This window comes from Schistocerca cancellata, chromosome 5 (genome assembly GCF_023864275.1).
Source record: "Schistocerca cancellata isolate TAMUIC-IGC-003103 chromosome 5, iqSchCanc2.1, whole genome shotgun sequence".
Taxonomy (NCBI): Eukaryota; Metazoa; Arthropoda; class Insecta; order Orthoptera; family Acrididae; genus Schistocerca; species Schistocerca cancellata.
Genome location: NC_064630.1, coordinates 432,319,236 through 432,344,627, shown reverse-complemented (window position 1 = coordinate 432,344,627; position 25,392 = coordinate 432,319,236). Strand labels below are relative to the sequence as shown.

Genomic DNA, 25,392 nt, shown 5'->3' with positions numbered 1-25,392 from the left:
ACACAACACCAAGTCATCACGAGGCAGAGAAAATCCCTGACCCCGCCGGGAATCGAACCCTGGAACCCGGGCGTGGGAAGCGAGAACGCTACCGCACGACCACGAGATGCGGACAGAGAATGGTTCTTGGCTTGTCGTTTTAGAATTTTAGTAGTATCCGAGTGTCGTTTGAGTAGTGAGCCTCGAGAGATATTATCTCGAGAGTGTGATTAGATCGGCTCACCCGTACGATATATGAACTAGTCTGCAATGCGGATGGAACTCAAATGTGTTCAAAGCAGTTTTAAGTCGTTTAGGAAGGTATTTTGAGAAGATTATCGGCTTATGTAGGGAATGATGACTTCGCCGATTTTTGGTAGAGAGTACATTCACCAGATATAGGAAAAGCTCCGGTTTACTGAAGTGTGAGAGTAGTTTCTCCGAGATGTGATTAATAGTGCGCTGCGCTGCTTAACAGCCACGCAATGGTAGGCGAACTGTATTTCAATAGTTTTGAGAGATTTTCCGTTGGATGGTGTTTGTGAAGAGACGTGTTCACGTGAAGTGATTTCATTGGTTTGTGGTTGAGGATTAAATCACGCACTAAGGGGTACTAGCATTGCAATGTATCATTGTGGTTATATAGGTGTACGCAGGCATAAGGTCTAGTGACTTAGCGATATTTGGGTTAGGATTTAATGTGTGACTTCGGCGTGAGCGTCGCAATATAGTAAATTCCGGAAATCTCGTTGGATGCACTGAATGTGTAGTCTGTATTAAAGAGAACGGTTGTCCTACGCAATAGTTATTCATTGAGAGACAATCTGAGGTTTATTGAGAAAGAGATAGCTTTTCCCTTTGGCCCTAAACGACAACTCAAGAACCATTTAAAAGAGAACACGCTAATTCGATCTGAAAAAGTTCATCGAGTGCTGAATTTTGAATTTTAAATTTTAATGGGCTGCAAAAGTCAACGCCTGAAGTGACTGAGTTTTGTCTGATTATTTGAAGATCATATAGCCGAAAAGTGGCGGTGACACTCAGGTACTTTGTTTTATTTTTTTTAATTAAATTTCTGCTTAGTGATATTTTTAATAGATTACCAGCACTCGAAAAATAAAACGCTGACCTGTAACTGTAGTTCATCTTAATCTACATCTACATCTACATGGATACTCTGCAAATCACATTTAAATTCCTGGCAGAGGGTTCATCGAACCACCTTCAGACTTCTCTATTATTCCAATCTCGTATAGCGCGCGGAAAGAACGAACACATATATCTTTTCGTACGAGCTCTGATTCCCCTTATTTTATTATGGTGACCGTTTCTCCCTATGTAGGTCGGTGTCAATAAAATATTTTCACATTCGGAGGAGAAAGTTAGTGATTGGAATTTCGTGAGAAGATTCTGTCGCAACGAAAAACGCCTTTGTTTTAACGATGTCCAGCCCAAATCCTGTATCATTTCAGTGACACACTCTCCCATATTTCTCAATAATACAAGACGTGCTGCCCTTATTTGAACGCCGGCCGGCGTGGCCGAGCGGTTCTAGGCGCTTCAGTCTGGAACCGCGCGACCGCTACGGTCGCAGGTTCGAATCCTGCCTAGGGCATGGTTGTGTGTGATGTCCTTAAGTTAGTTAGGTCTCTACATCTACATCTACATCTACATGACTACTCTGCAATTCACATTTAAGTGCTTGGCAGAGGGTTCATCGAACCACAATCATACTATCTCTCTACCATTCCACTACCGAACAGCGCGCGGGAAAAACGAACACCTAAACCTTTCTGTTCGAGCTCTGATTTCTCTTATTTTGCTTTGATGATCATTTCTACCTATGTAGGTTGGGCTCAACATAATATTTCCGCATTCGGAAGAGAAAATTGGTGACTGAAATTTCGTAAATAGATCTCGCCGCGACGAAAAACGTCTTTGCTGTAATGACTTCCATCCCAACTCGCGTATCATATCTGCCACATTCTCTCCCCTATTACGTGATAATACAAAACGAGCTGCCCTTTTTTGAACCCTTTCGATGTCCTCCGTCAATCCCACCTGGTAAGGATCCCACACCGTGCAGCAATATTCTAACAGAGGACGAACGAGTGTAGTGTAAGCTGTCTCTTTAGTGGACTTGTTGCATCTTCTAAGTGTCCTGCCAATGAAACGCAACCTTTGGCTCGCCTTCCCCACAATATTATCTATGTGGTCTTTCCAACTGAAGTAATTTTAACACCCAGGTACTTAGTTGAATTGACAGCCTTGAGAATTGTACTATTTATCAAGTAATCGAATTCCAACGGATTTCTTTTGGAACTCATGTGGATCACCTCCGACTTTTCGTTATTTAGCGTCAACTGCCACCTGCCACACCATACAGCAATCTTTTCTAAATCGCTTTGCAACTGATACTGGTCTTCGGATGACCTTACTAGACGGTCAATTACAGCATCATCTGCGAACAACCTAAGAGAACTGCTCAGATTGTCACCCAGGCCATTTATATAGATCAGGAATAGCAGAGGTCCCAGGACGCTTCCCTGGGGAACACCTGATATCACTTCAGTTTTACTCGATGATTTACCGTCTATTACTATGAACTGCGACCTTCCTGACAGGAAATCACGAATCCAGTCGCACAACTGAGACGATACCCCATAGGCCCGCAGCTTGATTAGAAGTCGCTTGTGAGGAACGGTGTCAAAAGCTTTCCGGAAATCTAGCAATACGGAATCAACTTTAGATCCCCTGTCGATAGCGGCCATTACTTCGAGCGAATAAAGAGCTAGCTGCGTTGCACAAGAACGATGTTTTCTGAAACCATGCTGATTACGTATCAATAGATCCTTCTCTTCGAGGTGATTCATAATTTTTGAATACAGTATATGCTCCAAGACCCTACTGCAAACCGACATCAATGATATAGGTCTGCATTTAGATGGATTACTCCTACTACCCTACTTAAACACTGGTACGACCTGCGCAATTTTCCAATCTGTAGGTACAGATCTATCGGTGAGCGAGCGGTTGTATATGAATGCTAAGTAGGGAGCTATTGTATCAGCGTAATCTGAAAGGAACCTAATCGGTATACAATCTTGACCTGAAGACTTGCCAGTATCAATCGATTTGAGTTGCTTCGCAACCCCTGAGGTATCTACTTCTAAGAAACTCATGCTAGCAGCTGTTCGTGTTTCAAATTCTGGAATATTCCATTCGTCTTCCCTGGTGAAGGAATTTCGGAAAACTGCGTTCAATAACTCCGCTTTAGCGGCACAGTCGTCGGTAACAGTACCATCGGCACTGCGCAGCGAAGGTATTGACTGCGTCTTGCCGCTTGTGTACTTTACATAAGACCAGATTTTCTTCGGATTTTCTACCAAATTTCGAGACAATGTTTCGTTGTGGAACCTATTAAAGGCATCTCGCATTGAAGTCCGTGCCAAATTTCGCGCGTCTGTAAATTTTAGCCAATCTTCGGGATTTCGCGTTCTTCTGAGCTTGGCATGCTTTTTCCGTTGCCTCTGCAACAGCGTTCGGACATGTTTTGTGTACCACGGGGGATCAGGTCCATCTCTTACCAATTTATGAGGTATGAATCTCTCAATTGCTGTTGCTACTATATCTTTGAATTTGAGCCACATCTCGTCTACATTTGCATAGTCAGTTCGGAAGGAATGGAGATTGTCTCTTAGGAAGGCTTCTAGTGACACTATATCCACTTTTTTAAACAAAATTATTTTGCGTTTGTTTTTGGTGGATTTGGAAGAAACGGTATTGAGCCTAGCTACAACGACCCTGTGATCACCAATCCCTGTATCAGTCATGATGCTCTCTATCAGCTCTGGATTGTTTGTGGCTAAGAGGTCAAGTGTGTTTTCGCAACCATTTACAATTCGCGTGGGTTCGTGGACTAACTGCTCGAAATAATTTTCGGAGAAAGCATTTAGGGCAATCTCGGAAGATGTTTTCTGCCTATCAGTGATTTGGAACAAGTATTTTTGCCAACATATCGAGGGAAGGTTGAAGTAGTTCTAAGTTCTAGGGGACTGATGACCTTAGATGTTAAGTCCCACAGTGCTCAGAGACATTTTTGAACCTTATTTGAACTCTTTCGATGTTGATTTAATTTCAGCAAATAAAGAAAACAGTTAAAACTGAAAAAGTCAGTACCCGACTTATCTTTTATCCGCAAAATTATTACAAGAAAAAATAATATAAGGCTTATTTGAAAGCACACTAATATCTGGAATATATCTTTTCGGAATAAAGTAAATCCAAAGACCAATAAAGACTGGAATACTGGTAAAAGCAAAATTCAAAGTAAGTAAAGAAAAGGAATATTATTTTTCAATGAACGACTTGTAACGAAAAGAAAGATAATTAATCCTTAGATAAGGAAAGAAAGTTTGGTGTTATGGAAAAGCGATTAATTATAAATGAAAAGTTAGTCCATTTAATTCTGAAAGATTGAGATTAACGATACAGTTTTTATAACAAAATTTCAACAGAGTCAAGGATATTGTTGTAGCAAGGTGCTACTTAAAGAGGTTATCGTTGATTGACAACGAGACATAAACAATATAAAATTATATCTTTTCTTTGTGAACGTATTCTCCAATATAGGTTGCTGTTATTGGTGAAGCAAATACGTCATTCGTACTCGCCGTAGACTCTCGCATTTAGTATTTTTCTTACGACTGATACTAGTTTTGTTCGTATTTTATCTTTCGAGCCTAGTTAACCCAGATAGTTCAAAATGGTTCAAATGGCTCTAAGCACTATGAGACTTAACATCTGAGGTCATCAGTCCCCTAGACTTAGAACTACTTAAACCAAACTAATCTAAGGACATCACACACATCCATGGCCGAGGTAGGATTCGAACCTGCGACCGGGGCAGCTGCGTAGTTACAGACTGAAGCGCCTAGAACCGCTCGGCCACCGGAGCCGGCTAACCCTAATAGTCAGATACGTTATTGTAATTAATATCCAGATAGCTATCACTGACCCCATTATACCACGAAGTGTTATTGTGTCCATCCTTTCGCACATAGTCATTTCCTAATGAGCGACAGTGTAATTTACAGCATGAGAAGCTGAATATAAAATCTTACGTGACGTCGTTGTATTAGTACAGACGATTATTTCAAGACACACATAGTACGCCATTGAGTGTAGGCAAGGTCTTGCCAGGACAACTAATTGTAGTATTACGAGAGTGCGCTACACTGGCCGACGTTGCCTTTCACCTACGCATTGCAGTGCTGATAGCGCTTGTTTACATAGTGTGTCTCCTACGATTGAAATATAGTACAAAGTTGGCGTTAGTGGTGTCCAAAGGGTGGCGCAGTACAATTTCTTCCTGAGAGGTGCTAGAAGGAGCTCGTAACACGCTTATATTCTGCTCTTATAAAAGTGGAAGACTTCAAAGAATCTTAAGTTAGCGGATCACTAAAGTTTTGGAGATGCAGAGAGGTCGCTTTCAGCATCTGCTCTGAAGACTATGTATGTTTTGTGAAGGACATGCCGACACTGACAGTATGTTTAATATGTAATGCTGGCTGTTCTTACTGTATGTGTGCTGTAACTATACGTTGATAGGTTTTCTTGGTATGGCACGTGGAATATTTCTGACATGTCTAATTAATAGTATGTTCAAAACTTGTAAAAACTTGTAGTAGGTTATGTATCATACAAGGTGCAGCATTTTTTGAGCTGATGAGAATTAGACAGTACCAAAAAAACTATAAGCAAACCCGGAACCGATCTCTCGAATTCTAGTATGCTATCTAAGACCTGTACCCACTGCGATAACTGTAGATCATACATGCCGGGAATTTAATGAAAATACTTACCGTACATGTAATTAAAATGTTGCCAAGCAGGCTTTCATTGAGATCCATTTTCTAAAGAAAATATGTACGGGACGAAACTTTCGTGACAGACTTTTTTCTACCTTTCGTATCCAAGGAATCTCACGAAGTGCGCGAATTTTGGTCCAACCTTTGCTATCAGTATATACAATATCTGATCAAATTTATCTGGAAACCTGTGTTTAATGTGGAACTGCGCAAGTCAACTGTTGGTGATGTGATTGTGAAGTGGGAAAACGAAGGAACAGCCACACCTAAACCAAGACCATGTAGATCTCACGTACTGACGGACTGGGACCGTCGAGTATTCCGGAAGATACTTGTAAAAACCGCGTGAAATTAGCGAAAAAATTCTAAAGTGCTACCACCAGTCCAGATAGCATAATGACTGTGCATATGAAGCTAAAATGACTGGAGCTGAATGGTCGAGCAGCTCCTTACAAGCCACAAACTTCTGTAATCAAAGCCGAGCGACGCTTGAGGTTCTGCTAGGAACGACGACGCTGGACAGTGGACGACTGGAAACGAGCGATTTGGAGTGGTAATTTACTCCATGCCCTGTGACAGTTCTATGCAAGAGTTCGGGTTTCGCGAATGGCAGGAGAACATTACTTGCCACTACGTGTAGCGCCAACAGTGAACTATGAGAAGGTAGTGTTACAGTAAGGGGGTGTTTTTCGTGGTTAGGGTGTTGTCCACTTGTGCTTAAGAAAACGCTAACTGCAGAAGGATATGAACACGTTTTATAGCATTGTATAAAGCGAACAGTAGAGGAAAAAGTCGGGCCTGATGTATTATCCGTTCTCTGCTTGCGTGGCGAGTAGACTTTCGTGGACTCTGCTCAAACGCTTACCGAATTATTTCCATCATGTCATCAGAAATGCGAGGTCGATCTAGACTCTTTAATTTGCACAAGCCTCCTGTCTCTTCAAAATGGCGCTACCAACGATAAATGTTTTTGGGTGCAGGCGAATCAGTGCCAAAATGCCGATTCTAGATCGAAATCACTGACTCATTCTTTGCATACTGCAGCACACAAAAGTCTTCTGTTGAGCGGACACCATCTTACTTCTGAATGTCTGCAAACTGAGGAGACGCACTTACTGACTTCTAATGGCGATTTTCTGAAACTCTAGGCCACATCTATTCAAACATCACACATTTTCTGGCTGGCATGCCCCATGTTTCGTTATTATTACCATCCAAAATCAGGTCATTATTTTTGAAACATCCTGTATCTATTCATTGTAGATATATTTGGATAATATGTCTAAGCTGCATTACATTATAAAGCTGAATTGTTGCTAACAGCCGGCCGCGGTGGTCTAGCGGTTCTAGACGCTCAGTCCGGAACCGCGCGACTGCTACAGTCGTAGGTTCGAATCCTGCCTCGGGCATGGATGTGTGTGATGTCCTTAGGTTAGTTAGGTTTAAGCAGTTCTATGTTCTAGGGGACTGATGACCACAGATGTAAAGTCCCATAGTGCTCAGAGCCATTTGAACCATTTTTTTGGTGCTAACACAGCCAGTTCGACCAACGTGATGGCCAGAAGAGGTTATAAATTTGGGTGCAGTTGTAAGGTGTTTATAGTCTGTTAGAAGCCACTGATCAGTCCCATGTACGGTATAGTGTACAGGGTTCACAATTTTTATTGAAAGTAAATTAATTATTTAATGACAGCAAAAATATATCTAAATTTTTCCCTAGTTCTGTGTAAGTAATTACACTACTGGCCATTAAAATTGCTATCCACGAAGATGAGGGGCCACATACGCGAAATTTAACCGACAGGAAGAAGATGCTGTGATATGCAAATGATTAGCTTTTTAGAGCATTCACACAAGTTTGGCGCCGGTGGCGACACCTACAAAGTGCTGACATGAGGAAAGTTTCCAACCCATTTCTCATACACAAAACAGCAGTTGACCGGCGTTGGCTGGTGAAACGCTGTTGTGATGCCTCGTGTGAGGAGGAGAAATGCGTACCATCACTTTTCCGACTTTGATAGAGGTCGGATTGTAGCCTATCGCGATTGCGGTTTACCGTATCGCGACATTGCTGCTCGGTTGGTCGAAATCCAATGACTGTTAGCAGAATATCGAATCGGTGGGTTCAGGAGGGTAATACGGATCGCCGTGCTGTATCCCAACGGCCTCGTATCACTAGCAGTCGAGATGACAGACATCTTATCCGCATGGCTGTAACGGATCGTGCAGCCACGTCTCGATCCCTGAGTCAACAGATGGGGACATTTGCAAGACAACAACCATCTGAACGAACAGTTCGACGACGTTTGCAGCAGCTTGGACAATCAGCTCGGTGACCGTGGCTGCGGTTACCCTTGACGCTGCATCACAGATAGGAGCGCCTGCGATGGTGTACTCAACGACGAACCTGGGTGCACGAATGGCAAAACGTCATTTTTTCGGATGAATCCATGTTCTGTGTACAGCATCACGATGGTCGCATCCGTGTTTGGCGACATCGCGGTGAACGCACATTGGAAGCGTGTATTTGTCATCGCCATACTGGCGTATCACCCGGCGTGATGGTATGGGGTGCCACTGGTTACACTTTGAACAGTGGACGTTACATTTCAGATGTGTTACGACCCGTGGCTCTACCCTTCATTCGATCCCTGCGAAATCCTACATTTCAGCAGGATAATGCACGACCGCATGTTGCAGGTCCTGTAGGGGCCTTCCTGGATACAGAAAATGTTCGACTGCCGCCCTGGCCACCACATTCCCCAGATCTCTCACCAATTGAAAACGTCTGGACAATGGTGGCCGAGCAACTGGCGCGTCACAATAAGCCAGTCACTGCTCTTGATGAACTGTGGTATCGTGTTGAAGCTGCATGGGCAGCTGTACCTGTACACGCCATCCAAGCTTTGTTTGACTCAATGCCCAGGCGTATCAAGGCCGTTTTTACGGCCAGAGGTGGTTGTTCTGGGTACTGATTTCTCAGGATCTATGCACCCAAATTACGTGAAAATGTAATCACATGTCAGTTCTAGTATAAAATATTTGTGCAATGAATACGAGTTTATCATCTGCATTTCCTCTTGGTGTAGCAATTTTAATGGTCAGTAGTGTATGTTGAACCGACATACGTGTTTAGCAAATGGAATTCTCTAATGAATTAATATTTGAAGAGTCTGCCTTTAACACTGGTGTTAGACAAGAGGTATCATTGCAAAAGAATAGTCCGCCCCCGATAGCTGAGTGGTCAGGGTGACGGATTGCCGTCCTATGGGCCCGGGTTCGATTCCCGGCTGGGTCAGAGATTCTCTACGTTTCGGGAATGGGTGTTGTGTTGTCTTCATCAGCATTTAATCCACATCCGGCGCGCGGGTTGCCCAGTGTGGCGTCGAATGTAAGAAGACGTGCACCAAGGCGGCCGGACCTGCGCCGCAAGGGGTCTCTGGGCCAATGACGCCAATCGCTCATTTCCATTTCATTGCGAAAGAATTATTATTGTAAGAAAAGGTGTCAAAAGTGTCTCAAATCTGTTCTTAATTTAATAGCAGAAAATTCAGAAATTACTTGAAGAGACATTGGAAATACTTTTCTGAGAGTAATTCTGTACTGTCACGACATTTATTATGTTATTTCATCTTTACCTTGAAATGGTAATGGGGGAAATCTGTAATTTAGTCTGCGAAAAGGGGGCGCCACTCAATAAAAAATTATTCTATTGGTCGGATAAAGAACTGGGTAGGCACCAGTCGAAAAAGGACACGCCCAAGGCAAATTGCGGAGGATGCCAGGGGGCCAGATAGGTCGATATATTGCTTCTGTGGGTCTCTTTGCTGCTAAGCCTAATGTGCGGCACTTCAACAGCTGCCGGGATACAATCAAAAATTTTGGTTGTGAGTGTAGGCGTTGATCATTCAGAGGTCTTATTTCTGAGCACCTACTCCAGTCCTGCTGAGGTGCGACCACATTCACAACAGCCACTGCTGCTATTTCATTCATGCAGCATGAAAACCGTGAGTTGCTCGGCACCAATGACCTGTCACACACCGCCTAGTAATGAAATACACAAGTAACGGTCGGACTGAAACATTAATGTCCTGTTTGCCTCAGCCTTTATAACCAACGAGGTTATCAGTCACGGATCTGAGACCCTGTCTCAACAGAGTTACGAAGCGTGTTGTAACACCACAGCAAGATAATTTCTAATGTCTATTACTTGAATTTTAAGAACGCAGCGGTTGATTAACAACTGTGATAGAACTAGATTTATTGTATAAAATATTCTCGGACTTCTTGCAGCGCCATTTCGGGATGAAACCTCGAGCTTTCGACGATAACCTCCGTCGCCTTCGTCAAGCGCAACTGACTTTCTGAACTACTGCTGTGGCTGCCTTATATAGCCCATGGACGGCTACTGATAAGTCGCAGAGCGTATCAGTGTCTTCGCTGACGGCGGCACCGCTCCCTTCTTAGTGTGAAGAATCTCCCTGCTTCTTCTCTGCATCGACAGCTCGCTTGCGAGCACCGTTAAGATTATATTCGTTGTCACGATTGAAGTTCTTCTTACCCACTATTATTTCGACAGCCTCTTTAATTACAAAGTCCCACTACGTAAAAACCTGGGACAAAACTTTTGATTCGTTAGACAGTACTCCGTTTCTACGAAACACGGTTTTTGTTACGCGACGGTACCAGCGTACAAAATATTCTCCCTCTTATTGCCTCGTCAGTCCAGGGTTTGTTCCCACAAAATACTGTCCGACGAAACAAAAGTTTTGTCCCAGGCTTCTACATACTGGGATTCTGAAATTGAAGAGGCTGTAGAGATAAGAATGTGCGAGAAGAACTTCAGCCGCGACAATGCATGGAACGCGGCTGTCGATGCAAGGAAGAAGCAGAGATATTCGTCGCAAAGTTTACGCTACTGTGCGAACAGTGGCGCCATCAGCACAGACGGTGACATCAACTGAATTGTTTCATAAGTTCTAAGCGTTTTTGTTTTGCTTGTTGGTATTCCGGTTGTTGTAGGTTTATTTATCGATTGTTATTTTTTATTTGTAGTTCACTATTGGTATCTGAGCTTAGATATTGTCATTTTGTCATCCGGACGTATTCTTCTGTTTCTGTTCAATAGAGGAGTAACAGTTGCGAAGGCTGACAGAATCATTTGCGCCATGTATGACGCTAATGCTGCTGGACAGAGGACGCCAAGGAATGGTTTTCTCGTTTAGGGAGGAACGTTTTGATGTTAGTGTCTCTCATGTTAAGGAAGATCTTTGGGGTTTGATGAAGATCGTTTAAATGCATTAATGCACAATGATCCACGTCAGTGTACTTGAGAAGTGGCAGATGTGAAGAACAGCGATCATTCCACCATCGTGCGACATTTGTGTGCAATGGAGAACAAAAGTGGGGCGTATGGGTACCGCATGCTCGAAGCCAAAATCACAAAAATCAGCAAGTGGCCATATCTGCATCTCTACTTGCTCGTAATCAATAGGCTTTCGAACAACACCGATCATTCCTATCCTGTACTGTTACTGGTGATGAGGAATGGTGTCTTCATGCTAACATAAGGAAAAGAAAGGAATGGTCGAGCTGAAACAAAGACCTGCTCGCATCCACAAAAGATAATGCTATGCATCGGGAGGATCAGCGACGGTGTGGTGTAATACAAATTGCTTCCCCGAAGTATAACCATCACTGCTGACATTTATAGTCAACAACCGAGACGTCTTACAGACGCAATATAAGAACAACGACCAAGAAGACTGCGTGAAGTGATTCTACTCCACGATAAAGCCCGCCCGCATTCTGCGAGACCGACGAAAAACACTACAAGAGTTGGGTTGGGAAGTCATTCCGCACCCCTTGCGCCCTCAGATTTTCACCTTTTCAGCTCTCTATCGAACAACCTTCATGGAACTTTCAATCCGAATGAAAATGTTCTTCGAATATGACTCGACAAGTTCTTCGCTTCAAACGCACTTGATTTCTACAGTCGCGAAGTCGAAGAGTTAGCCCAGCGTTGGCAGACTGTGGTAAACAGTGAAGGAGAACATATTATTGTTCACTAAAGAGTCTGTTATGTGTGTCTGTTTTGTTTATCAAATTTATGGAAAAACGCTACGAAGTTATGCACCCACTAATGGAGCCGTCTGTGGCTCAACTAATCAGAAGCCGTCTGTGGGCAATGTAAGTCCACCACAGCAGCAGTTTAGTCAGTCAGTTGGTCCAGACGAAGACAGTGGAGGTAATCGTTGAAAACTCGAGCTTTTACCCTGAACTGACGCGGCAACAGTGCCGTCGCAAAAGACTTCGTTCTCAGCTATACGTCTTTTTTATTAACACTTTTTCATCACGAAATTCCACACAATATTCCACTAAGTAACTGCTTACGCGCAAAGCAACTTTTCTACAAATATTCACAAGAAGCGTAACAGAAAGTGATTCCGACATTACGAACAAGAGCATGGCAGGCATAGACGGTTGGCGAGAGTTCACACGAGAGAACTCGATTAGGGGTATCCTCCCGTATACTCGTGCACTGCTGTCAGAGAAAGCAATTTGATGCACTGTTGATGCAAATGAATATGCTCACCAGTGCCATAATAAGTCCAAGGAGAAGGCACATATGTTACATCGGGACCGAGGCCCTTTCGTCAATAGCACATTTAGTTAAAAGGAGTATGATTACGGCAGTAACGCATTTTCTCCAGAACTGTGAGTGAGGCTCTAAAACAGTAGTCGTCAAACTTTTCTGCTCAAGAGCCAATACTGACGCTGTAGGACGGCACCTAGGGCCTCGTGTACCTGTCTTCCTATTAACTGGGAACCTGCATAACATAGTATGTTATGAGCCAACAACAGGCCAGCTATAGTAAGGGACCGATAAGTCGGCCGCCGGTCCCCAAGTACTGACCGTTAAAAGTCAGCATCACTCGGATAACTACGTGTCGACTGTTTATTGCTTCACATGAAGTGTATTCGCAGTTGCGAATATGGACAACTATCAGCTGTGTAATGATATGACGACAAAGCAAAAATGTACCGGATTGGGAATCGAACCCGGATTTCCCACTTATCGCGAGCGGTCGCCTTACCATTTGGCTATCAGTGCACGACTCATGGCCACACCCAAACTTATATATGTCGTCAAATATCTGCCTACTATCAGTACTCGTACATCCATTGTGAATATTCCCATACAGGGGAGACACTTTACTTGAGAGTCACTTGCCCGGTGTCAGCAGATAAATGCGATATTGCAGTGCTTGTGTTATTCCAAATTGGGACGCACTGTGGCGACTACAGCCGTCATGAAATACAGGAAATATATTCGCAATTGCGAATACGGACAACATCAGCTGTGTGATGGAAAGACGACAATGAAAATTTGTGCCGGACCAGGACTCGAAACTGGATTTCCCGCACGTCACGAGCGGTCGCCTTAACATTTGGCTATCCGAGCACGTTATACTGCCACCATAATTCAGAATAACACAGACACTGCAATATCCTTTTCTGCTTCAGACTGCTGCCACCCCAAAGTTATGACACTATAATTGCCTGTCGAAGTGTTGATTTATCCGTGTATGTTGATGATTAACTGATTGACAACAGTAATTGTATTTAAATGCATTATGCAATATGAGACACGATTACAAATGTTTACCAAATGTTTCGGATGACAGTTTTCTTCTACTCATTGCATTGTGCTATGACAGCCTTTAGTTAATTTCATATTCCGTGCTACAAATAAGTACCGCATTTGAGGAAGAAACCTCTCTGTAATGCGAATTCACGAATCCATGTTACTTCTCTGTCAAAATTCAAGCCATAGCAGCTGATCGGATCGAGCTGCGAACGCCCATTAGCCGTCAGTACTGGAAGACAAATAATAAAACATCCTCTAACCCCGCAGCGACCGCACTGCTCCTGAGGTGACAGCCCAACTTCACGTAACTCGTGGCTGAATCTAACAATCTCAATTAAACTTAAGCACGTCTTAAAGATATAGTACCGCCTCTGTAAACATTTTTGTTTGTTATAAGCAGGAAAGCTACACTCTTAAGAAGCTCCTAATGTTAGTTGACGTTGTAGGGACGCAACCAGCGACAACCTCGGCTGAAGTCATAAACTGATCGTTTGGCAGACGTCAGTAGGTTTCACATACTTATCGTCAGGAGCGCTGCGAAATGCCTTTTTCTTGCTGCAGCGCGGAGATCTGTGACCTTAATTTTGTCGGTGCTTTTTGCTGTACCTAGGTTATTCGTTCGCTTGGTTATCAAGCAAAACTTGTGATTCCATACGCTTTTTGTTAGTGAATACATTGCATTTTCTTGGTGAAGGCAAGCGATTTATCAGAATAAAATGTTACTCCAAAACCACACAGTCGTTTGTATCTGAATATCGCTGCCATCACAACGCAATATGGAGTTCGCAAGCCTAGCGCGCCGCAGACTAGAGACAGTGGTGACCCGGACGTCTTTGGGTTCGGAGGTTGGTTACTGGATGCATACTACAGAGTCCGCCAGAAAAATGTATACGCATTTTAAGTGAGAAAAGTATTACTTACGTGTTTATTTTACACTTAATAATTGATCACACATGTTGTGCAACCTTCAGTTTAGCTCATGGTTACTTTAAATGTTCAAAATGTTCACCGTTGGCAGCTATACACATAACAGAACGACGAGCGGTTGCCGCAACTATGACAATCAATGTTACAGTGGAGGTCGCTGCACATGTCGCTGTAATCTCCTGGCGAAGTTCCTCCAGCGTTTGAGGCTTACGTCGATAATCGTTATCTTTCACAATTCTACACAAGTAAAAGTCCACAGGCGTTAGATCAGGCGACCGTGGAGGAAACTCAATGGGCCCTCTTCGTTCAGTCCAATGCCCCGGAAAATTGCCATCCAGGAAAGCTCGTACGGCTAGGTGGTAGTGTAGTGGCTCCCTGTCCTGTTGGTAGAAGACCTCTTCATCAGCTCCATAAAGCGCACGTATACCTGGCAAAATTGATGTGCGTAACATTTCCAGATACACTTCTCCAGTGACATTAGCATCAAAGAAGAAAGATCCTACTAAGCACCTAGATGATAGTCCACACCCCACATGAACCCCTGACCGCTTTATCCACATAAACATGCGGATTTTCCGGTGCCCAGTGCACAGTGTTATGGCGATTCACGGTTCCATTATGTTTAAATTGTGCCTCGTCACTCCACACTATCTTCGTCACAAATTGTTCATCATCAGTTACCATTTGCCGATACCATTCGCAAAACTGCATTCGGCGATCAGGATCGCCATCATTAATCGTGTGCAGTAATCGTGGAATGTAAACTTCCCACTTTGCAGCTTTCAGAAGTCTTCGTACACTTGTACTGCTTACCCCCACTTCACGTGCACATTGCACAGCAGACTTCTGTGGAGGATTACCAAACGATTCCAACACGAGAGCCGACGAAGGAAGACTTGTAACAGTACACCGTCTTCCTGATCTTCCTTTGTGAATATCACAAATCGTTCCATGCAATTCAAACTGGTCAATGATGCGTTTAATTGTTAGGTGGGTTGGCGGTTCTGTTTCAAACTCCCGCCTCCACGGACTTTGCACTTCAACGGCATTACCAAACTTGAAAAACCACATTACATTTTCGTTGCTCGAATGTCTAGCGTGCTCCAGCTATCTTGTTTTCTCAATACCGAGATGAAAGTATTAACATCTGTTGAACCAAAGACTATACTACAACACAATCGTCACTCAAACCAAACAACAATATCGATACCTGTATAGAGCTTGACAAAGAGTGTGTACATTTTTCTGGCGGACTCTGTATTATAAGTACAGCTGAGAACCGCGGGCAGCACGAAGGCTTGATTCGGGCTGCATGCAGCTCGTGGGCTGTAGTCTGATGACAACTGCTCTAAAGTACGGATCATTTCATATGATCTCTTGGGTTCAGTCTTTTTCGTTATATAAATTTGTGGTGTCACCGCCAGACACCACACTTGCTAGATGGTAGCCTTTAAATCGGCCGCGGTCTGTTAGTATACGTCGGGCCCGCGTGTCGCCACTATCAGTGATTGCAGACCGAGCGCCGCCACATGGCATGTCTAGGGAGACTTCCTAGCACTCGTCCCAGTTGTACAACCGACTTTGCTAGCGATGGTTCACTGACAAAATACGCTCTCATTTGCCGAGACGATAGTTAGCATAGCCTTCAGCTATGTCATTTGCTACGACCTAGGAAGGCGCCATTATCAGTTACTATTGATACTGTGAATCATGTACAGTCAAGAGCGACGTTCACCATTAATGGATTAATGTTAAGTAATCCACCAGCTACATCCGTTTTTTCTAAATTCTAATTTCCTTGTCCTGTTCCAGACCTCACGCCAGCCTGCATGAGCTAAAACGCGTGCCTTTCGGCTTCCTCTAGTAACACGGTGTTGGCTCTCCTGCCAACCACAACATTGGCGACGTGGCAAAATCGCGTTCTTAACAATACTGCAATGATTTACTTGTGTAATGGCTTCGCCACCATCTCCAGATGTACTGTCCGAATTTTATCGCTTAAAGAATCAGCAAATGCAGGCATTACTGGATGCCCTTGGACAGCTTGTCCAGGGTCAACGGGCGATGCAAAACGATGCGGCAGCCGCTGCTCCACTGCTAACGCAGCCACAACACGCAGTTGCACCAACTTTTCGACCTTTTGATACTGCACTGGAAAACTGGATGGAGTGGTCACGCCAATTTGGATTCCATCTAGCCGCCTACAGAATTCAAGGTAACGAGTGGCAGCCATTTTTGTTGTCTTCAGTCGGTGTACAAACGTACCGTGTGATAGTCAAATTATTTCCCCGACGCGACGTAGCAACTCTGTCCTACGACGAAATTTTGTCTGCATTAGATGCATATTTCAAAGAATCAGTCAATGTTGTTGCCAAACGGTATACCTTCTTTCGTATAAAACGTACGTCAGGTCAGACTAATTGGGAGTGGGTTGCAACCTTTCAAGGCCTTACTAGGGATTGTGCTTTTGAGTGTCAATGTGGAATCCCTTATTCAAATACTATGGTATGTGATGCAATCGCACAGAACGTTTCTGATGTTCGTATAAGGGAACAGATTTTGAACCTAGTCAATCCCTCCCTTCAACAAGCGATGGACATATTGGATCGGCAGGACACACTTGACTTTGCACAGGAATCATTTGAAACTTCGCCACCCGTGTGTCAGGTTAGCCGGCCCACCGGGCGCGCTGCACGGAACAGTAAACAGTCCTCACGCCTGGCCGCGCCGCTGCCACCAGGCTCTCAGCCACGTGTACCGCGCCAGCAAGCCAATGCAGTGCTAAAATCATGCCCGCGGTGTGCTACTAGACATTCGCGTGAGAATTGCCCATCACGCCAAGCTATTTGCTTTTACTGTAATAAAAAAGGACATGTTCAAAGTGTTTGCCAGAAAAAGCTCAGATCGGAAACTCAAAATCATTCCAGGCCCTTTGCTTCGTGCCGGAATCGGAATCGACCCAAGGATACTCAGGCTTGCGAAACTTCGCCCATTCATATAGTCCATTCCATTCCGCCCAGTGCCACTTTCTCTAACAGTGACTGTGTTCGTCCCACAAGTAGTTTGCGTCGACATCGCCGGAACTCCCGTCAAGTCGCAAGTGATTTTGTCCCAGTGTCAGTTCACGTTGCACGAGACAGTCGGTCTTGTCGTCAGCAGGGCAATAAACGTTTTGTGGACTTGGACATTAACGGCAAAGTGATACCATTCCAGCTCGATACCAGGGCTGCAGTTTCACTGATCAATGTTAAGTTAACTAGCTATTCAGGTCAAGCGATCCCTGTGTTAGGACAGTGCAGCATTCTTGCAACATACAAATGACAAACAAAACTTGTCATTTTACGTCTTTCGTTCTTCTTCTGCAGTGAACTTGTTTGGTTTCGATTTATTTTAGTTGTTTAACTTGTCTATAGTCAATCAGGTCCTATCAGTGACCAGACTGTGCCTTCAGACAGTGTTTCACGTCTATGTGAAGAATTTGCAGACATTTTTGCACCGGGCCTCGGTTGCACTAAGATCTATAAAGCACATTTGGAACTGAAAGTAAACGCGCAACCGAAATTTTTCAGAGCGCGCAATGTTCCCCACGCATTGCGTGATGAGCTCGCAAAAACATTACACGATGTGGAATCACAAGGTGTAATTGAACGTGTGCAGGCTTCTCTCTGGGCATCACCCTTAGTAATTTTGCCAAAACCTTCCGGAAAATTGAGACTTTCTGTGGACTTCAAGGCAACAGTGAATCCACAACTAGTGACTGCAACTTTTCCTTTACCCCGCCCGGAAGATCTTTTTGACAAACCGTGCCCGTGTAAATATTTTTCGAAGTTGGACCTAGCGGATGCGTACTTGCAAATACCGGTGGATGAAGAATCCCAGCGCTTGTTGGTGGTTAACACGCATCTTGGTTTGTATCGATTAAAACGACTGCCATTCGGGTGTGCATCCGCCACTGCATTGTTTCAGCAATATCTACAAACTGTTTGTGCGTCGGTCCATACTGCAGCAAACTATCTGGACGATATTGTGATCTCCGGAAAGACGGAAGAAGAACATTTAGCCAATCTCAGAACATTATTTCAGGTCTTGCGACAAAATGGTCTTCGCTTGCGGAAGGACAAATGTGTGTTTTTTGCTCGTGACTTGCCCTACCTGGGACATGTACTCAATGCCCAAGGCATGCATCCCAGTCCCGAGCACCTCCGTGCCATACAAGACTTGCCTTCGCCGCAGAATTTGAAGCAGCTACAGAGTGTGCTGGGAAAAATTAACTATTATCACAGATATGTGCCGCATGCCTCTTCCATTTCAGCTCCGCTTCATCGCTTACGCCGTAAAGGTGTTCCGTTCGTCTGGACGACGGCATGCGAACGCGCCTTTCGCCAGTTGAAATCGGCGTTGCTTTCCAGTACTTGCCTTACGCCATTCGATCCCAAGAAGCCCCTTTTGTTGATGGTGCATGCATCATATTTCGGGATCGGTGCTGTGCTTGGGTCACGCGACGCCGATCTCTTCCCGTGACCAGTTGTCCTCCGACATGGAACTCTTGCCCGCTCCGGATCGTATGTCGTCTTCGCCCGTCGTGTGCCCCGGCCCGATGGAGGTCGACCCTTCGGTCCCTCCTGTCTCTCTGCGGGCGCATACACCGCATGTTGGCGTGCACCCTGGAGCAGGTTTTCAGGCGTTTCCTAGCTCCCCGTGGTCCGAATGGCAGGGTGCGGGTGGCACAGCCACGCCTGTTGTTAGGCTCCCCACCTCGTCGCATACGTCAACATGGGGTCCTCCCCACGGCGGGTGGAAGCCTTATGCCACAACCGTACGCCGATTTGCGGGGGAGGAATGTGGTGTCACCGCCAGACACCACACTTGCTAGGTGGTAGCCTTTAAATCGGCCGCGGTCCGTTAGTATACGTCGGACCCGCGTGTCGCCACTGTCAGTGAGTGTAGACCGAGCGCCGCCACACGGCAGGTCTAGAGAGACTTCCTAGAACTCGCCCCAGTTGTACAACCGACTTTGCTACCGATGGTTCACTGGCAAAATACGCTCTCATTTGCCGAGACGATAGTTAGCTTAGCCTTCAGCTACGTCATTTGCTACGACCTAGGAAGGCGCCATTACCAGTTACTATTGATACTGTGAATCACGTACAGTCAAGAGCGACGTTCACCATTAATGGATTAAAGTTAAGTATTCCACCAGCTACGTCCGTTTTTTCTAAATTCTAATTTCCTTGTCCTGTTCCAGACCTCACGCCAGCCTGCGTGAGCTAAAACGTGTGTCTTTCGGCTTCCTCTAGTAACACGGTGTTGGCTCTCCTGGCAATCACAACAAAATTCATTGTAGCTCGGGTATCTAGTGGCAGCCTTATGTCATCTGACAGTTCTCATGCACTTACCTCTCGTCGATGTGGCCCTTCTCGGCGGCCTCCAGCAGGTTCTTCTCGAACCAGTTGAGGCGGTATCTGCGCGAGCAGGCGACGTACAGCAAGCCACCCACGAGCGTGACCAGCAACACAGACACCAGGCCGTACACCGCCAGGTAGGACGCCTCGCTGTGCATCGCTGCGGGGTCCGCCATCTGCAACAGTGCGCCAGCGGTAGCTCAGCTCGTGTACGGATCAACAGCCACATAAGGCCACGGCTGTTACCTAACCACGATACAGCAGTGGAAATCAGCATAAAGGTAGGATTCTTGCGAAAGTAATAGCACACTGTCTGTAGCATACTGTGCCGAAATTATTATGAAAGTAGTAGATACATATAAGACGTAAACAATTATGACAAATTACATAATTTCTCTCATAATACGATTAACAAAATAAGGCGTTTTCATTTCCTACGCGGAAACTGGTATAAGGTACTCACTGTTCTGCTCTGCTATTGCATTGTTAGTACTTTGTCCAACCTCCGTTCTTCCTAATTACCTCAATAATTATCTTCGGCATTGATTTTGTTGGGATTTGTAGTTCTTGCAGTGAAATTGTTGCCTCAAATTCCCTTCCATTGCGACAAACACAACTTGCATGTATTCCCCAACGGTTTTCCACAAGTTTCATATCCGGGCTATGAGCAGGTCAGGACAACACATCAATATATTTTGGTTTTATTAGAAGCATACACTGAAGCATTATCTTGTTGAAACATTAGACTTCCATTCCCAAGGTCCTTATACATTCTAATCAAGTCTATCTCTAGCATGTCAGCATACGTAATTAGTTTTCAGCCTTATATGAAGGGCTTATTTCAATAGTGGTACAAGTCCATTACCTCCACTTTTCTGTCTATAATTCTTCTGAAATTAATGAGCCAAACAAACAGAAAGAAAGGTTTATCTCTAGCAAGAAGCCATATGCTTGAATGTTTCTGGTATCTCAACTGCACATTTTTCAGCGCTCATTTAACTCTGGGACTCTGTATCTCAATATGAACAAAAATGGACTTGTACCACTATTGAAATAAGCCCTTCATATATGACGTATATGTGTCCAACATCTCCTCCTAAACCCCAAAACAGCCCACTTCATGAGTATCAAAACTATGGGGATAACAGGATTCTAGCTCCCATAGGAGGGGAGATATTTGCAGAGAACGTGATTTTTCCGTGTGTAACGTACTGGCACCAGTACTCTAGGGGTTTACCAGCCCGGTAGCTCAGCGTGTTCGGTCACAGGGCAAACTTATCCTCTGTAATAAAAAACTGAGTAAAGGAATCAACGATCAAATTATACGGATGCCATGTGACGTCCGCCCAGACCAAACGCAACGAACAGTGCGGGACAAAAAATAAAATAAAATGGTGGTAACGTCTGTGATTAGAAATCAAAACGTCCTCGGTCCCGGGTTAGAAACCCGACACAGCTTAAATTTTGATTGACAATTTTCCCTGGTGACCTAAGACTTCTGGCATAAGAAGTCACCCTCATTCTGCCAACGGCATTGTCTAAGAGGGCGGAAGAGCGCACAAAGGTTTAAGGCACTTTCTTGCCCTTGGCGTGGGAAATTGCCCTTAAAGACGGAAGAATCAGCAATGACGAACGGCATGAGGATTCTGAAGGCGATGGAAGCCAGTGAATTAAAGGCACATAACGTGTATCCACATGACATGCGGCCTGTAATTAAAAAGTGTAATGATGATGATCTCTCCATTGGAAAAAGATTCCGGAATAGTTACCCAATCGGATCTCTGGGAGAGGATTGCCTAGGTGGAAGTGACCATGAGAAAAACACTGAATAACCGACGAAAGTCGGGGAGTGGAATGTCAGAAGCTTGAACGTGGTGGGGAAGTTAGAAAATCTGAAAAGGGAAATGCAAAGGCTCAATCTAGATATCGTACGGTCAGTGAAGTGAAGTGGAAAGAAGACAAGGATTTCTGGTCAGATAGTGTAGGGTAATAGCAACAGCAGCAGAAAATGATATAACTGGAGTGGGATTCATTATGAATAGGAAGGTAGGGCAAAGAGTATTGTACTGTGAACAGTTCAGTGATAGGGTTGTTCTTATCAGAATCGCCAGCAAATCAACACTGACAACGATACTTCAGGTATACACGGCGACGCGCAAGCTGAAAATGGACAGATACAGAAAGTATATGAGGATACTGAAAGAGTAATACAGATCGTAAAGGGAGATAAAAATCTAATAGTCATGGTGGACTGGAACGCAGTTGTAGGGGAAAAGGTTACAGGAGGATATAGGATTGGGACAAGGAATGAGAAAGGAGAAAGACTAATTGAGTTCTGTAATACATTTCAGCTAGTAATAGCGAATACGCTGTTCAAGAAGCACAAGAGGAGGAAAAGGCCGGGCGATACGACAAGATTTCAGTTAGGGTACGTTATAGTTAGGCAGAGATTCCGAAATCAGATACTGGATTGTAAGGCGTATCAAGGAGCAGATTTAGACTCAGATCACAATGTGGTAGTGATGAAGAGTAGGCTGAAGTTTAGAGGTTAGTCAGGAAGAATCAATACGCAAAGAAGTCTGATATGGAAGTACTGAAGAATGACGAGATACGCTTGAAGTTCTCTAAGACTATAGATGCGGTAATGAGGGATATCTCAGTAGGCAGTACAGTTAAAGAAGAATGGAAATCTCTAAAAAGGGCAATCACAGATGTTGTAAAGAAAAACATAGGTACAAACAAGATAACTGCAAAGAAACCATATTTCAGCTGATCGATAAAAGAAGGAAGTAAAAAAAGTTATGGGAAATTCAGGAATATAGAAATACGAGTGACTGAGGAACGAAATAAACAGAAAGTGTATGGAAGCGAAATGGCTGCATGAAAAATGTGAAGAAATTGAAAAAGAAATGATTGTCTGAAGAACTGACTCAGCATATTGGACAGGCAAAACACCCTTCGATGAAATTAAAAGAAAGGTTAGTATCATTAAGAATGCAACGGGTATTCCACTGTTAAATGCAGAGGAGAGAGCGGATAGGTGTAAAGAGTACATTGAAAGCCTCTATGAGGGAAAAGATTTGTCTAATGTGATATAAGAAGAAACGGGAGTCGATTTAGAATAGATATGGGATCCAGTTTTAGAATCAGAATTTAAGAGAGCTTTGGAGGACAATCAGCATAACAGTTCAAAGACTCTTACAAGAATAATATACAGAAGAATAGAAAAAAATATTGAGAGTGTGTTAGATGACTATCAGTTTGGCTTTAGGAACGATGAAGGTACCAGAGAAGCAATTCTGATGTTGCGGCTGATAATGGGAGGAAGAACAAAGAAAAATCATGTCACATACATAGGATTTATCGACCTGGAAAAACCGTTCGAGAATGTACGAGTAAAATGGTGCAGGATGTTCGGAATCACAAGAAAAATAGGGATAAGCTATAGAGAGAGATGGCTAGTATACAATCTGTATAAGAGCCAAGAGGGAGTAATAAGAGTGGATAACCAAGAATGGAGTGCTCAGATTAAAAAGGGTTTAAGACAAGGGTGCAGTCTTTCACCACCACTGTGCAATCTGTACGCCAAAGAAGCAGAGATGGAAATAAAAGAAAGGTTCAGGAGTGGAATCAAAATTCAAGGTGAGAAGATATCAGTGACACGATTTTCTGATGACATTGCTGTCCTGAGTGAAAGTGAATAAGAATTACAGGATCTGCTGAATGGAATGAACAGTCTAATAGGTATAGAATATGGATTGAGAGTAAATGGAAGAAAGAAAAAAGTAATAAGAAGCATCAGAAATGAGAACAGCGAGGAACTTAATATCAGGATTGATGGTTACAAAGTAGAGGAACTGAAGGATCTGTGTTACCTAGGCAGCAAAATAATTAATGATGGATGGAGCAAGGAGGACATCAAAAGCTGACTCACACAAGCAGAAAGGGCATTCTTGGTTAAGAGAAGTCTAGTAGTATCAAACACAGGCCTTAATTTGAGGAAGATATTTCTGAGAATGTGCATATGGAGCACATCATTGTATGGATGTGAAACATAGATTGTTGGAAAACCAGAACAGAAGAGAATCGAAACATTCGAGATTTGTTGCTACAGACGAATGCAGCTCTGCTTAACAGGTGTTGTACGTGAGTAGTATCAGGTTGACCTATAGACATGCTTTGCAGGGTGATCTACATGTCAGTGGGAAGAAACGTTTTTCCAGCCCCCACACATTAGGCTGCTCTGCTCGACAGATGTGTTGTATGGGAACAGTACTGACCTGCTATGCAAGATGGCCTTCACGTCTGGGGCAAGAAACGGCTTTTCAGCCCTCACACACAGGATGCCCTGTATGACAGATGAGTGCATAATTGGCTTGCGTTATAGACCTGTTTTGTTGGGGTTACATGTGCGGTTGGGCATGTCTGGAGAAAATCGAGATGGACATAGAAAGTGGTGGACAGAGAGACATGGCAGGAGGGGATGGATAGGGAGAGAGCAGGATAGGTGTGATGAACAGAGAGAGAGGGGAGCAGGAAGGAATGGACAGAGAGGGGATGGATGAGTTGGAGGGACAGATGGGAAGAGGTGGATGCAGAGAGAGAGTGGAGGAGACGTGTGCTTATGGGAGTGAAGCTGCAGGCAAAAAGCAAGGTAGGCATCCTGCTGTGTTGGACAAAGGCACACTGTGTATATGTGTGCCTTATGTGTTGCCTACAATCCAATCATCCGCTCCATATGAAAGTGGATGGGTCCAGTAAAATTGAAGTTTATGATTCGCTTGTGTAATACCTTTCTCCTCTTATTGACACATATTCCTAAGGTTTTCTCGTCGTAAACCATTTTATCCGTTTAATGCGGTAGGTGATATGCAGATAAAGCACACCTGACACCTGGTTAGTAGATCCTGCTAATTTGTTGAAATCTCTAATCCCATGGCTGTCGAATACTAAACGACCACAGGAAGCGTCAGCAAACATTGTAATTGGTGGAGACTATAAAACAGGAAAGATTACAGTCAGTGGTAACCACGCTAAGACATTTTGCAACGTTTAACAGTTAAAGAGACTTGAACCCTTTCTACAAACACCAAGCTATTGACAAGTACACGTGGTCTGCCAGAGGACCTATAACTATGGTTGACTGTTTCCTAGCAAACCAGAAAACAGCTATTCTGTTTCAGGATGTGCTTGGGTACAGATATGGACCAATTAATACTGTAAGCAAAGATTGTCTTAATGCAGGGATGGTATAAAAAACAAAACAAAAAACTGCTCAGAGGAACCAAGCTAAACTGAAGCGCCAAAGAAACTGATGTAGGCATGCGTATTCAAATACAGAGATTTGCAAACAAGCAGAATACGACTCTGTAAGACAAGTGTCTGGCGCAGTTGTTAGATCGGTTACTGCTGCTACAATGTCAGGTTATCAAGATTTAAGTGAGTTTGCACGTAATGTTACAGTCGGCGCACGAGCGATGGGATACAGCATCTCCGAGGTAGCGATGAACTGGTGATTTTCAGGTACGACCATTTCACGAGAGTACCGTGAATATCAGGAAGC

The 25,392-nt window shown here is 44.0% G+C and overlaps 1 protein-coding gene across 1 annotated transcript in view; it reads right to left on the bottom strand.

Annotated features, from left to right (window-relative positions):
• The window catches only part of LOC126188588 (synaptotagmin-5), a 207,431-nt gene that overhangs the window by 120,685 nt on the left and 61,354 nt on the right, over window positions 1-25,392 (bottom strand). The window contains exon 2 of the mRNA XM_049930190.1: window positions 19,824-20,005. Coding sequence (XP_049786147.1) covers window positions 19,824-20,005 — 182 coding nt within the window. The remainder of the gene's footprint in view (window positions 1-19,823; window positions 20,006-25,392) is intronic.